The sequence below is a fragment of the Carica papaya genome, chromosome 2 (genome assembly GCF_054855325.1).
Source record: "Carica papaya isolate Zhongbai chromosome 2, ASM5485532v1, whole genome shotgun sequence".
Taxonomy (NCBI): domain Eukaryota; kingdom Viridiplantae; phylum Streptophyta; class Magnoliopsida; order Brassicales; family Caricaceae; genus Carica; species Carica papaya.
The window spans coordinates 36,887,069-36,903,426 of record NC_142310.1 but is presented as its reverse complement, the minus strand read 5'-3'; the positions used below and the strand labels follow the sequence as shown (position 1 = coordinate 36,903,426).

The 16,358-nt window shown below is 30.1% G+C and overlaps 1 protein-coding gene across 3 annotated transcripts; it reads right to left on the bottom strand.

Annotated features, from left to right (window-relative positions):
* Positions 1-587: 587 nt before the first annotated feature.
* Positions 588-8,543, bottom strand: PSS1 (phosphatidyl serine synthase family protein). Of its 3 annotated transcripts, none has more exons than XM_088214560.1 (13): positions 8,017-8,543; positions 4,795-4,992; positions 4,550-4,615; positions 4,403-4,462; positions 3,893-3,983; positions 3,683-3,737; positions 3,422-3,501; positions 3,145-3,261; positions 2,952-3,036; positions 2,368-2,459; positions 1,426-1,679; positions 1,243-1,331; positions 588-1,092 (listed from the first exon to the last, which is right to left on the bottom strand). In XM_088214560.1, the coding sequence occupies exons 2-13, from the start codon at positions 4,956-4,958 to the stop codon at positions 965-967; spliced, it is 1,281 nt and encodes a 426-aa protein (XP_088070686.1). In that variant the 5' UTR covers positions 4,959-4,992; positions 8,017-8,543; the 3' UTR covers positions 588-964. The 3 variants fall into 3 exon arrangements, with proteins under 3 accessions (XP_088070686.1, XP_088070687.1, XP_088070688.1); XM_088214561.1 differs by lacking the exon at positions 8,017-8,543 and adding an exon at positions 7,425-7,656; XM_088214562.1 differs by lacking the exon at positions 4,795-4,992 and having other exon boundaries at positions 8,017-8,149.
* Positions 8,544-16,358: the final 7,815 nt, after the last annotated feature.

Genomic DNA, 16,358 nt, shown 5'->3' with positions numbered 1-16,358 from the left:
CTTTCAGAATAATAAAAAATTCCTGCACAAAGGAAATTATCACAATTCATGTACAAGCAAACTCTAATTCAACGATTATTGAGCTGTGTAACTTTCTGCATTGAGTACATTCTCGCTTGCGTATCTTCATGATAACAATAACCGTCCATTTTTCCTCCTTTTAAGTTATTCTTTCATAAATTCTACATAAATTAATAATTTATTATCCAAACAGGGCTTAAGAGAGAAGGAACACCCTTAATATGCATTGCCCCATTATAGATAAAATTCTATGAGTACTACAGAACCAACGTCGGAACAAAAAGGTCAATCAAACAATAATGACACAATTCGAAAAGAAACAATCAAGACAAAATTACCCCAAAAAAGAAACCTATGCTTCCACTTTTGCTTGGAGATTTGGCAAATAGATAATCAGAGAATAGACAAAGAACAGATAATCAGATTCCAAAGACACCGAATGCCTTTTTGAACTTCTTTTACTTTTCAATTATACCTTACTATCAATCAGCTCTACATAATAATCATTTAGACTTTTGCCTACTGCATTTGCAAATGCAAAGGCCTACACATGGAGAAAGCTCTGATTTTGTGAGAACCAGCCTTAAATCTTTCATGTTGGCAATCGGTAATTCTCATTCCAAACTCATAATTATAATTAAAATTCAAATAATTTGAACCTAAAAATGGAAAATGCAAAATGGGGGAGAAAAACAATTGTCAAGGATGGCCCAAGATTAGGGAAGTAACGAAAATTGTGCCAATTTTGTGATGTCAGCAAACTGACTCACAAGCTTACTTTAGAAGCATTTCCCACTACCTAACAAGAGTAATGCTCTATTCAAGAAACTGTGATCCTCTAACCCTATGAGAATAGGCATTTACAATTCATGTAGAGATTGATATTTACAACTAGCGCAGATACTGGGCAGACAAGGAATCAAAGAATAATGTACCGCCAAATTCATCGTCTCTTTTTCCCCAATCTCCGATGCGACTGCCAAGACCAAATAATCAGGAAGATAAAAAGGGCAGCTCCAACCGATACCCAGAAGCTCACCAACCATAAAGGCATGGGTTTTGGATACAGGCCTAGTGAAAAAATTATAGTGGAGAACCAAAAGAGAAGAGGAGTTGCGTTAGCAGCCACTTCAGAGACAGGTCAGCCGGAACTCAATTGGAAATTATGTTTCAAAATACTAAATAAACATGTCATGCATGAATTAAAGTACATAAACATACCATGACCAAACTTGATGCAAATAAGAAGTTCAACAATGCAGATAGCAATGGAAAGCCAGCAAAATGCTCCAACCTTCTTTACAGGTTTTCTGAAAAAAAAAGGGAAAATGTTGGGTTAAAAGAAAAAGGGAACTTCTGCATGCAAACATTCAATCAAATACATATAATGGGAGTAACAAATACCTGTCTTGGAGGTATGAATTGTATTCACGAATGGTTGGGATTGCAATTAGCCACCACAATATCAACCTATACACAATCACAGGATTTCTGGGAGGAATCCAAAGGCAGAACTTCAGGAAGAATGTATTAAGCTCCACTGTCAAAAAGATTATGCAAAGACTGAGAACTTGTATAAAACGCCATGGGCCAAGAAGGGGGTGCCACTCATCTTTGTCCCACTGAGCTGGTGTAAATTGTCCTAAGGTCCGTTTAACCTGGCAACAAGAAGTCATTGCCACATCCCAGAATAGGTCATCAGCACTTGTTGAATGAGACTATAGAACAGTTTCACATAATAGCAACTAAATATTGAAAGGAAAGATATGCACAGGCCAACTAGCACAAGGATCAGTTAAAAGGCTCTATCTACCTTAATGCATTTCTAGTTCAAAGGGCACTGCCGTTAGAAATTCCCAGGACATGTAATATCTAGGTCCATAGCAAAGAAAACAATGCAAGTACCCGCATTTGGTGATTTATGCATTTATAATGGAGTCTATCGAAAAAGAAGAATTCCCAGTAGAAAGATTAAAATAGAAGGCATGATGCATATGCTCCTAAAATATTACTTGCATTTCTTAAGATGGAAGCATTTAAAATGGGAGAAGGAAAAACTATAATCTGAAATCAAATCATCGGAAGTAAAACATGCATTCTCAGTCCATCGTATAAATGTATAAGACTTCTTTTTCACCTTCAGTAGGCCTTTCATTGAACAATAGCAAGAATATATTGATACAAACAAAACAATGGCAGTTTCTTAAATTAGTCAAACCATAAAAAAGAACTCCATCCAAAAACAGTTAGCTTGCAGAAACTGAGTTCTCATTGTATGCTCAAGGATAGAACCAAAACGCTCCACTATTCAGTATCTCACCAACAACCAGAGAGTTCGAAACATACTTTGCCTATAATATTAGGCTGGCGGCTTATACCAACCCACTCATATGTCCTTCCATCAAAATATCTAACGGTATGCATTCCAGCCCAAATACCTAGAAACATTTAAAATGACTAGTCATTAGCTAGTAATCATTAATTCATCAATCGTCATGTATTCTCTTTTCTAATAAAACCTTTAAAAAATTTAAAAGGAATAAACATGCCAGTCAATATACAGAGAACAACCAAGCAGTCAGAAAAGAAAAAGGTAGTGCCAACAGAACAGAAGGACGCCTCATTTATTGTAAAAGAAAAGAAACTTGGAAATACTAGATAAAAAACAACGCTTTGTTGAATGTAAAAGCAAATTAGTTTCCTATAAAATCATATTGAGCATCTAGTTGTTTCTTCTCAAAGTGATTGTAATTATTGACAGACCATAGGTCTTCATTAGATATAAGACAGCAGTATGTATCACATTTGTTTCAAATGGCCTTGAATAAGCAACTTCAATCACTAATAAATTAATAACTCAATCTAGTGGCTTAGAACATTGAACCTAAAGACTTAAAAAGGGGGAAAAGAAGGAGCTTGAGGAAACTCACCAAACCAATTGCATATTAAAATATCAAGTATAATGCTGTCCCACCAGCATTCATTGAAGTTTGGCAACATGTGGCGGAAAGTAAACTGGAAAAATGTGCATAACTAAGTTAGTTGCATGGATGAGCAGCAGTTTACAGCGGCAGAGTAATTACTCATTCAATTCAGTCAGTCAGTTGGGGGGCATAAACAAACCTCCAACAACTCAAACCCAACTGAAAGCACCCATAAAAGGGGCTGATTCCGTATTAAAATTGCCTTTCCCCACCATCCAAAGATATGAGCCAGGACAAATTCATCAAAAAGCGTTTCCTTCAGAGAGGGGAAAAAAGATATTTAAGGCATCAGTAGTTAATATAACAAACACTTTTACTAACATGAATTTTAATTAAAAAAGTAATCTCCTGGATGAAAAATAAAGATGCAAAGGAAAAAAACAACAGAGGTAGACAGGTGAAAGAGGAATTCATACATAAACATTCTTAAACCTGTTTGTTGGATTATCAGGAATAAAAATGCGACAGTCAGCACCATATGATCTTTCCGGCAGTTCTGCATAGAATGAGGATACAATAGTCAAGGATATTAAATATAGACTTGATTGATGAATCCATGACAACTGATATGAGAATGAAAACTTGATAAGTTAGTTACTGGAATTTACTGTCAATAGTTTATACAGTTGTGTGCTTGCATCAGCAAGAATAATGATTTTTAAGGCCAAAAGAATTACCAACACCAAGATCAGGATGTAGGAACTTCATAAATTGTCTAGCATCATCACGCTTCTGGGAAAGAGAAATTGAAGATTATCATCAGAAATCATTTACTTAGTTTCAGAGAGGCAAAAAATATATTCAAAAGCCTAAATACAGACAGAGTTTCAATTAATTTAGAGTGCTATTTGACACATAAAATTGAACCATTTGCAAAATAAACCGACCTGGAAAAGCAAAAATGTTAGTGCAACCAGGTAGACAACAGCCATTCCATGAACTAAGCGCCAAATAGCAGGATGAGGCCTAATAAGGACCCTGTCCAAAACAAGAATTTTCTGATACCAACCAATCTGTTGTTGAACCATAAAAAGTATTTCCAGCAACTAAACCGAAATACCAGCCACAGGATCTTATTTTTTGAAAATCATCTCAAGCTCCAGCACTTAAGGGTAGCTTCAGAAAGACAATTATTTGCCACCATTCATATATTTAGAAAAATAATTACACTGTTGATATCATGAACCAGATACATTAATATTACAGGAAATGATGCTCAATGACAGACTCGTCCACCTGAATCCAGTGGACAAGTCAAACCAACCCATCCTGGAAATCATAATAGTACTCTCCAAACCATAAAGCAAACTTGGGATAAACTCCATATATGCAATTAAATGAAGTCCAAACAAACAGCAGTAGAAAGTATCTACAACAAAGTTTGTAAAGGAACTTACGTAGAAGGAGCCTGCAGCAGGCAATAAGCAAGAAAGACTGCAATCATAGCCCATACGCCCCTACAAGAAGTGGCTGATATTAGCCTTACAATATCTAGTCATGGAGAGCTAAAGGAAATAATTTGAAATCTGTAAATGTAAAGAAACCTTTTGACAGATGTTACTAGATCACCAGATGTGCTACTTTCAGGATCAAGGGCTCCACTTGCCCAACTGTTAAGTAAATCCATTAAAACACAGTAAAAAGACAGACATTAAAACATGATCCGAGAAATATGATAAATTTATTGCAAATAAATGAAAAAGGTTTGAGGTACAACACAGAAAGAAAATCAACTCGGGAAAGGAAAATTGACAACAATTATACATCCAATAGAATTCCACTGACTCACATCAGAAAGCATGCACCAATTAGTAACAAAGTAATGGTACGAGGCTGGTATGCCCATGCAGTCCATGGGTCAAGATCATCACCAACACTAGATAAACTGACATCACCATTTTCTTGGCCAAAATGGTCCTTCCTTTTGACTCTCCTATGACCATTAGGCTCCATGGTCTACTTGTATTGAAAATATGGAACTTATTCACTGCAAAAAATAAATCAGGCATCACACTCAGGTATGTTCCATTTAAGAACAAAAATATCTTTCACAATACCAAAAGGACAATATGCAAATACAACTATAACATAGGTAAACATATTGTCCGAATATACCATTGATCGATGAGGCAACTAAAACATGTCTGTAAAGTTTCTCAAAAATGGAAAACTAAAGCATCACTATAATGCACTAAAACTACAGAATCGTTACACTTTCCAGCTGTTTCGCAAGAGGGAAGTCGAGAAGATAAAACTAACAAGATCAAGATCAATTTACAACATTAGTTACAATGTTTAAAATATAACTTTAAATCCAGTGTCCGTGTTTGCAGAAACACTCGTACCATCTTGAAAAAATATTTTAAAGAAGAAACATAATTAGAAGGGGAGAATCTAATCGCAAACTAGATAGGGAGTATATGGCACCTTCTGGTAGAAGAAAAAATGAAAGAAGCAAAGAATGCAAAGATGATGCATCAAGACAAGGTGACATCTAATCCATTTGCAAAGTAGATAAAGACACCTCCCAGAAGAAACCACAGAACTTAGCCCAAAGAGAAGCAAGGAACACCAGTATGTATATCCTAAGAGAAATGGCCTGACTAAGACTGCTCATAAAAACTCTAGGATTCTTATTCAACTATAGGACCCATAACCCTATCAAGACAGGCCCAGGCCCCTTCTTGCAACACCATGTGCTCCTTATACTGCACAAACCTAAAAACATATTGCTCTTGACATTTCAATACCAGTGGAGTGGTCCTCATGAAATCCCAGTTGGTTTTGTGCATTCAATCAGCTTAAAAAATAAAACAATAATAAAGTTGAAGGTAGACATTAATAAATGAGACACTAAGCATAAAAAGGAGAGTAATAATTAAAAAATCAAAGCTACATATATGAGTTTCTCAAGTTCAATCTAGAAAACGGGAGGCAAATTTCACAGCACTATATATGATCTCAAGGTGATCTCTATACGCCGTCGGATCCTGCACTTAGTCAGTTCCAGTCATCAACTAACAAAAGAAATCCAGCACAAACTAAACTAGAATCCATATATACAAAGCTTCCTGCGCTGTCTGTTAAGAATATTGTTATAAAAGACAAAACTCCAGAATTTATACCGTTCTTAGTAATTCTCAGTCCTAATTGCATATGTGAAAAACGGTAGTTTTCTTACTTCTCTAATCAGGTTCAAGAAGTCAATCCACAGATTGCTATTTGAGTGCCATGCAGCATCTAACTTTAGTAGACAATTGATCTTATGTGTGATCCTATCGTTTTATGGGCCTTGGTAACATTAGATTATAATTACTCCAAATTCTTATGCATGGCCATCATTAGAGTTTTGATCAGATTGCTGGTGGCAGGTCATGATATTCTAAAACCAAACCAAAACCAGTGTGGTTATTGCTCCAATAATTTATCATGGCTCCACTCTACATGATCACTTTACTTGCTCAGCACACATATAGGTTGGAATATGGACAACAAATCCAATGGCATTGCAAGATTTACGCGACATGCTTGGGCCGGAGAGTACGAAATGCTAGGCTATTTAAGCAACAGAACTTCTAAACATTCTGATAGAAACAAGTGAAATTTAGTTTACAACAAAAGCAAACCAATTCAACATACATAAACCTATGGTCCCTACAAATTGTGCCAATAACTGATGTTGATATCATCACAGGTCAATATGATGTGACAATCCATTCCACTTACTCTCCCACCACAAAAAGATATATTCTGAACTTTAATCTATCTACCACAAGAAATTATCACAACAATTACAAAGATGCTACACATTATCCTCCATAATTTTAAAGTTGCACATCATTTCAATCAAAATAAGGCAATTTCTACAAGTAACACAGGATACAAACATTCAAATTTTTACAGTCTCTTTGAGAGACAATTCAAGAGTGTCCAGAATCACTTCCAGACAACAACAATTTCTTAAGGTCATTAATCATAATAAAAAAAAATCTCAAGAGCCCTATTGCATGTGAAACTTTTATGATAGAAAGTTCCATGTGAAACTTAAGAGGCTTGGGGAAGCCAATTATTCACATCTCTATAAAACACAGAACTTACTAGTGTCACCTAACCAATGCACCCAAAAAACTGAAACTCCGAAAGAACAAATAGTAATAGAAAGTTGACCGAAAATTTAGACCAAGCTTTCAGTATTCAAGCAAAAAAATTAACATTCTGTAAAACACAGTATCAAACTAACAGATAAGTCTATGAACTTCTAAAAGAAGTAAAGCAATTCCTTATCGACGCAACATTAGCTCCTAAGAGAATTAAACAACCTATCTTCTTAAATTAAACATAAAACTCAATCCATATGCAGATCGAAAGCAAAAAAAAAAAATTGAACCAAATAAAGAAGTAGAAAAAGCAGCAGTGAACCGCTTCTTTGATGCAACAGCCACTGCCGCTAAACGACCGTTTCGAACAGATCTTTTGACCGAAATTCAAAATCTATAACTCAAACCATACACTTTAAAGGTAACCTTATCTAATAATGGAGGAAAAAACAATTAAGAGAAAACAAAATCTCACATCAATTGTCACACTCCAAATTTTGATAATTGCATGTAATCAGACAATACTCAAACACCCCGCAGTAAACCACAAAATGCCTAAATTACAGTAAGCCCACCACCGCTCCCACCCCCTCCCCATTCCCGAAAAAGAAATAAAAATAAAAAAAAACCAGTTTGCAATCAGAATTCAAAATCTGTATAATCAACAACCAACGAGATTCAGAAGTGGCAAGAAAGACGACGACGGAGAGACACACGAACACAATACGTATGTATTTTTTTTTTAAGATACGTATTCAGATATTCAAACAACATACGCGTACAAAACCAAGAAACGAAACTGAGCAACGAAAAAATAAATAAATAAAAGAAAAATGGAGATTAGAAGAAGAACAAATAAAAAGGTGGCCTAAAAAGGCGAAGTGAGTTTTCTTTTCAGGAGTGGGGATACTTACGTAGATAGAGAGAGCTGACAGGGAAGCCCTAGCCGTACGATTGCTTGGGACGAGAAGATCGTAGCCGTCCGAATCAGAGTTCGATATATATCTGTATATGCCTGTGTGAGTGTGTATACATGTATGTATAGGTTTCAGGAAGTCAGGAACAGATGTATAAAAGATAAAGCGTGCTTATGCGTGAGAGAGAAGAGAAAGTTCAATAAAAAGAGAGAGAAAAATAAGAAGAAGACGATGAATTATCGAAATCAGAGGAGGAAGACGAGGATAATCAGGCAGTGAAACAAGAAGTTATCTGATAACTCTTTGCTTTCTCAATTTAATGCATGTTTAAGGCTCGTTAATCTGAAATTCTGAATCTCTTCTCTCCGCTTTCTCTCTCTCCCTCTCTCTCTCTCTCTCTCGTCGTCTTTAAAGTTGCTTTTTTTTTTTTTTTTGGTTTCTCTGCAACAGCGGCGAAAAGGCGATGATGCGGATGCACAGACACAGAGAGAGAGAGAAAGAGAGAGAGAGTACGACGGTCAAAGAGAGATTTGAAGATGGTTATAGATACGCTCTACTCGATAAAAAAATAATTTATTATTTTCTGAAATTTAAAATATTTCATTAATCAACAAATAATACGTTCAAATTCTCTCTAAAAAATTTTTTAAAAAAATTATTATTAATAAATAATACAATCTTAAATGATAAAAAAAAATTCTAATAAAATTTAATAATTAAATTTTCTGTAATATCAATTTTCATTTAACTTACAAAATTTAATTAATTTATAAAAATTCGAATTAAAAAAAATAATAGAGAGATTTGTGGCTTTAAGTATCTAATCTAATTCCGTGGCCGAGGGTTAGATGCCGTTACGCTTTTCTTCCGTTATCACTTGTGAATTTACGATTATACCCTCAACTTCCTTTTCCCTTGTGTTTTTTTTTCCTTTCCCTACTTTTTTCTTTTGTTCTTCTTCCTTTCCTCCTTTTGATATGCATCAATGATTTGGGATCAAATACCTCTTCTTTTTATCTTACTCGTGTGCGCGACGATGATTAATAGAATCAATAATTGAGTTATTTATCAACCGAGCATTTTTCTTTTATGATTATATTCAATTTCTAAATTCGTGTGAAAAAAAAAAAAAAAAATTCGTGTTCTGCACTTTAAAAATAGATGATTAACAAATTCAGGGTTCGATTCGTAAATTAATATTACCATTTTATATGTATTTGAATCATATGTTAAATGTTTATTTAAAGTTAAATATGTATCTTAATTTACTTTTTTTTTTCACACTCGGTAAATTTATATTATAATTTTATAAATATTTTATTTATTAAATTAAACAATCAAGCAATAATCTTTACTTTTTACTTTTTTAATAATAATAATTATGAAGACAACCACTCCACTACACAAATACGAAAGCTAACTTTTTATGCACTAAGTTATATGATTATAAATTTTACTTGTATATATTATGAGTTAATTTTTATTATTATAAAAACAATATGGGTATGATTCGTATAATTTTACTTATAAAAATTGAAATTGAAATTTATTTGTTCCAAATCTAACACGTAATTAATCATATACCCAAAAAAAGTAATTTAAATTAATAAATAAAAATGACTATATCTATATATAGGAGAGGAGTTAGTTGGTATATAAGATTTGGTTCTATTGCTGAAATTGAGGAAAAACTTGAAGAATGTGTATAACCATAGGTCGTGGATAGATAGATATAACACAATTATATAATTTCCAATAAGATGCTTCGTATATATTTTGACCCTCACGAGTAAATTTTACTTTTTTTTTAACAATTTACCGTCACCATTTTCATTTAATTTAAAAAATTAACTTTCATAGTTATAATATAATGAGTAACAAATTTTAAAAATTAATTTGACAATTTACTCTATAGTTATAGTATAATGTTTATTTAAAGTAAATTTTATAAAAATTACACCAAATATCTTACTTGGGTAAGAGGAAATATGTAGAGAATTCAATCTCTCCTATATATATCTATACATATATATATATATACACATACTAGAAAACACAAATGCATTCCCTTTTCTCTCATTCTCCTCTATACAAACATACCCTATGGTTAATTGGGTCCTATATCTATAGGTACTCATAGTCATTTGATGTGCCGGTCACCATCCTATATTAATAGGCATATATAGTTATAGCATATAATTGACATATATTTTTTAAAGTGAAAGATAAATATGAATTGATTTGGCCATGAACTACAAAAAGCAAATGCCAATATCAATTAGGTACCACTCAATTATATTTCTACTAAAAGCTCCTAGTGATATGGGGCTATATAGGTTTATGCTTTATATCCCTTTAAATAGGGAATTTGTCAACATTGTATACCTAATTTCCCTTTTATAAAACTACTCAAATTATATATTTTAACTATATTATAATATAATTAACAATTATTTAACGGGTAATTTTGTTAATATATTTTTATATTATATATTTAAATTAAACTGTATATTTTATATATGTTCGTGTAGACTAATTATATTATTAATAATATACATATATTACGTAAAATTACACTGATTAAATGTATATAATTTTATTGAATTGACTATATTTATTAATAAAATAAATATTTCGTGAATGTTAAGTTTATTTTAATTGAAATGTCACAATTGGATATTTTTTTTTTTAAGTATGAAATACATTTACGTGTTCAATGTTACTAAAATGTACTCTTATTATTAAATATTATCGACTTTATTTTTATAAATTAATGAGTTCATGAGTAATAATAATACAAAATTATGATGTGTTTGAATAATGATAAAAATAATTTTTTAAAAAGAAAATCTTATACGAGACTCATTACTTGTATAATACAAAGATGTTATTGCCAATTATGTTGTAAAAATTTATAGTATTGGAATATTAATTAATTTATTATTATTTTTTAAAAAATAATTTCTTAATTTTTTATATTGTCAAAATTATATAAAAAAAATATAATAAATGACTTGTGATAATCTAAAATAATTAAATTAAATTAAAAATATGTAAAATTATTTATTTTTAAAAATTAAAAATTATGTGTAAATTTACTTAATTAAACATAAAATATTAATCACTAATCGTATTACATCTCTGTTAGTGTTGGACGAAGGATTAGTCGAAAGTTTAATTTTTAATTTATGTAATAATTTATTTGTTAATAAAAAAATATATTTTTTAAAATTCACTATTGACAATCAAATATAAAAACAATGTAAATTTAGTAATGCATGAATGTATATGATTGAAGTAAATGTATGTGTAAAATTAATAAATACAACAAATTATAAAATAAAATTAAAATATTTAAAAATAGTAAAAATATATATATTTTTGCACGAATAATTATGAAATGAAGAAAATTAAATTGGCGTACTGGCTGGCAAGCGTGTAGGTGGAGCCCACCTCGATCGCGCAAAGCGTGGAGCCCACTTGGATTGGCTGATTTTTTTTATTATTATTATTATTATTAAGCAGCTGCAGCAGGCTCATCAAACAAACCAAGTTTGACCGGGGTGTCTTGAGTTTTGACTTTCGTGTGGTCGCGCACACGTGTGACGCTAATGACTTGTGTACTTTGCACGTGCGTACAACTCCTAGTGTTCATTTATCACAAGCCACTTAAAGTTGTAGTTTTTGGACGTTTAGGGTGTCCTTCCAAGTTAATAGGTGGATTGACCGATGACCGACAAATACCAGTCACACTACCCACTTTTTCTTAAGGGGTAAGCTCCTATTTTTTTATTTTTTTAACTTACTAAACTAGTAATAATTGTTTTTTACCTCACGGTACAAGTTTTTTAGGAATTTACTCACGGTAAAAATGTAAATTTTGAATTGGGTTTGGGTTTGGTGCAAGGGAAGAAGATGAGACGGTCAAAACGGCGTTGCATTTGGAATTTTGGGAGTTGGGTATGGTGTGGTACGAAATATCAAGAGGCTCGAAAAGGGACAAGTCGAAAAGGATAGTGGGGGACAGAAGAGAATAAAGTTTAATTGTGGGGGTATCAAATTAAAATATATATATATATGTAATTACAATTTTTTTGTTTGAAAATATATATATATATATTTAATTGATGATATGAGGTGGAAGGGACCACGAACAGGCAGTCAAACACTGTATTTTTTAGGAATTTACTTATTAAAAAATTAATTCTTTTAATGGAGAATCATATAAATTGGTAGAATCTTTGACAAATTAAACAAAAAAAAAAAGTTTAGTTAGATTATTTCCAAATCATTTATTTAGGTCAAAGAAATCATTGTGCTTGATAAAAGTTACTTGACTTTTTCTAATCAAATTAAAAAAAAAACCCTAATACAAATAAATAATAAATAATATAACCCGATACACCAAAAAAAAAAATTATATAAAAATAAAAAAAAAATCCGAAGAGTTCGTTAAAAAAAATAATTAAATTATTAAACTTAAGGGATATAAATCAATTATTATTTATCAAGAAAATAACCCATTTGTCTTGAATTTAATAGAAATTTAAACTAAATGGGTTTACATAATTAGTAAATTTTGATATACAAATGTAGAGAAGAAATAGTAAAAGTTGTTTAATTAAATGGGTTTAATGATGGGATTAAAGATAAGTATCTTTGATTTGATAGAGAGATGCTAATCTAAATACTCATGTTTAATTCATTATTAGATGAGGGTTAAGTAAAAAAGTTGAATTGAATAATCTCATTATCATAAATCAAATCAACTCAATGCTTCCCTTTTACTTTTTTGTTTATAAATTCATTAGAAATAATATAAGATAAAAAGTGAAATGTACATATATATATATATATATATCTTTTTAAATATCAACACAAGACTTGTGTAACAAGAGTTACAACTATTTATATAATTAAATCATATCTTAATAAAATGATATTGCATTAACAATAAGTAGATGTTGGGTTAGAAAAAAAATCAAATTCAAAGAATCTTATGATTAATACATGAATGTCTATAAGAAATTAATATATTTTAAAAGCAAGGAATCAAATGACAAATAATATTCATTAGTTTTCTTATTTTTTTTATTTCATAATAAAAAAAACCCAATATTGTTATTAATTTAATTAATTAACCAAATTTACTATTTAAAGTATTCAAGCGATTTTAATTTTAATTTTTTTATTATAAAATATATTATATTATATTATAACAAGTGATAAATTTAGTGTGAAGAAATATAAGGACAACATATAAGAAGACAAAATATTTTGTCAATCCATAATCATATCCTCTATCTTTTAATGTCATTTACAACTTTATATTGACAAGGAATGGTTTCTTTATTTATTTATTTTGAAAAATTAAAAAATTGAATGTACATATTATTTGGGTTTTATTTATATATTTTTTAAAAAAATTCTCCAATCATTTTTATTATAATTATTAATTAATTAATTAAAACAAAATATATAAATAAAAACATTAAAAAATAAATAAATAAAAATAAAACTACAGAAGACAGACCCATCTGCTTTATCTCACACAGTACTTTTATTATCTCTATCTACAGGGAACAGTGCCCATATGGAACTCTGCTTAATGTTTGTTTGTAGGGTTACCTACCTGAATAAATAAACATATGTACATATATATATATACCCACCCAAATATATGTATGTATGTATGTATAGATACATACCCAAATAATTAAATGAGGAAAAAAAAAATTAAGTTATTGGTAGAATAATCCAGCTATGAGAATGAAATATTGAGTTGTTTTGATGGCAAATCCCAAGCAATAATTATAAAAAGGAGACCCACTTCTAAAGGTTTCCCCCCCCCCAATTTTAATTTTCTTGGTCTTCATGGAATCTCCATTTTAGCTTCTTGATTTGACACCTCGTGTAAATTATTTTTTAAAATTTAAATATTTTATATTATAATTTTATATATTTAAAATTTATATAATTTTATTTAAAAAACTGAAAAATGAAAAACAATGAAATTCCCAAAAAAAAAAAAAAAAAAATTTGAGTGTAAAAATAAAATAATAATACGAACCCGATAAATTTATAATTTTTAAAATTCGATTTAAAACGTTGTAGAAAATAATATTTAAACTTGGGGTCATCAACTATTTAATGAAAAACCTTATATCATACGTTGTTGGTAAAAGAATTAATAAATTTAGTTGTATTAAAATTATAGTACGCATTAAAAATTGTATGTATCTGTGTATCTATTTTGGTACGTGACAAATCATATTCCACATGCATAAATAACGAAAATAATTACGCCACCGAAGTTGACCCAAACATATACATAAAAATAAACTATATACGTATATATATATATATGTATATATATTGCACATGGCAAAGAATATTCCCAAATGCTTCTCTTTTTTTTTTTTAATGTATTTATATTATATATAACTATACTTGGATAATATTTTTTAAATAAAGATTTATACATTAAGGCACGTATATTAATTATATGATAATTATTAATAAATACATATACAAATATATACTTCGACTAAAAATCATAGTATCTTATAAAAATAGAAAAATAATGATTAGTCACTTAAAAAAGTTAATATCATACTAAAAAATTAGTTATTGAAATGAAAATAAATGTACCGATAAACATTATAACAATGTATGAAAATTGAAATTTTGCATAAAAATAATTATGGTAAACATATTTAATTTATTATATTAATTAAAATAATTAGTACTTACATATTATTAATAAGTGTATATTTAAAATTCAATATAAGAACATAATAATAGAATTCTAAATAAAAAAAAAAACATATGGGAGTAAGAAATTATCTTAACAAAAATTCATACTTTATTTGAAATAAATAAATACAGTTAGAATTATGTTAGATTACGAGTTTATTTTAAATAAAATTTTATATAAAGTCGAGTAAATATTATTTTATATTATAAAAATTTTATTGGATCGGGATAAAAATATATATATATATATATATTTTTTTGCAAGTAAGTCTACAAGAGACCTAACTTGAATTCATACTTATATTGTTATTTTGACTATTTTTTTTTTGGTTTTTAAAAAATTTTGAATAATTATTAACTTGATTTTGTTAAATTAAGTGAAAATTTATAAATAAAGTATGTAAGTATAATTTTAATAATTTTATAAAAAATTTGATATTTTATATAGTTTAAAGTAGTGATGATAAATCAAAATAGGAAAGTAGATAAGAGTTTGGGATAAGCAAATTGACCAACAGAAGAGAAGGGGGCGGGGGAAGATGTGAAATGGGATTCAAAGAAACACATTGACAAGATCCCAAAACAAAACAAGAGAAGTGGCCCAAAGGAGAAAAAAGTAAAACAGTAACAAAACGGTGACGTGCTGCAGCAAAAGATGAAGTGTTTAAGAAGAAGAAGACACGCACCAAAAGGGGACCCGTAAAGCAACCTAGTCAATTCCAAATGAGAAACTGGCAATAAAAGAAGACGGCAAAGCCATCAAAACCCCAAAAGAGGTGGGTTCGAATCCGCCATTGATGGCCCGACACACCGGCAGACACACAGCGTCGCGAGGAGCGGTGAGTTCTCACATGGTTCCGGGTTTAGGTTTGGATCAATTGGATTAAAAAAAAAAAAAAAAAAAAATTGTGGACTTCGTTTTATTATATATAATAATAATAATAATAATAATAAAAATTACAATGTTTTCTGACTATTAAGCAAATTTGTTAATGGGTTTTTAGAGGGGGGGGGGGGGGGGGGAGTAGAAATTAGTAGTTAAATTTACAGGGAAGTTTTAATTTTGGTATTTAAAAGGAATCTGGACATTACCGGAACAAATGTTCCCAGGCTGTCTCGTGCCCATATGGTCAGATTCCACTCTTTTCAAAAATTATTTACCTAATCAATTAGCCCTACTACACCCGACAGCAAAATCGATGTCGCATTTCGAGGACGAGTCACATTTTTTTTTTATATATATAAAAAATCAAATTATAATATATTTATTTACTTGTTTTAAAAAATTTACGAAATTATTCAATTTTTTTTTTTAATTTTATTTATGTGGATTGATTTGTAGATTTTCTTAATTGGTTCTTATTATTATTATTATTATTATTATGAAGATTGTTTCTTTTTGGGACAAAAGATTGGATGCCCTTGGAAAGGAAACACAAATTTTAAACCTTTTATACGAGCAAAGATCAGCGGTTTTATCTCCGAAAATATAAAATATGAGTACTACTTAATTACGATCACGTGCAACGAGTCAACTTGGGTCACGGGACCATGCAGCGTCTATATACATATATATATATATA

Excerpts from the sequence above, each read along its gene's own strand:
- PSS1 (XM_088214560.1), bottom strand. The coding sequence starts at position 4,958 with ATGGAGCCTAATGGTCATAGGAGAGTCAAAAGGAAGGACCATTTTGGC. Across the intron at positions 3,984-4,402 it reads CTGCTGCAGGCTCCTTCTAC|GGTCCTTATTAGGCCTCATC; the intron begins GTAAGTTCCTTT and ends TGTTTTGGACAG. Across the intron at positions 3,262-3,421 it reads ACAGGTTTAAGAATGTTTAT|GAAACGCTTTTTGATGAATT; the intron begins GTATGAATTCCT and ends CCCTCTCTGAAG.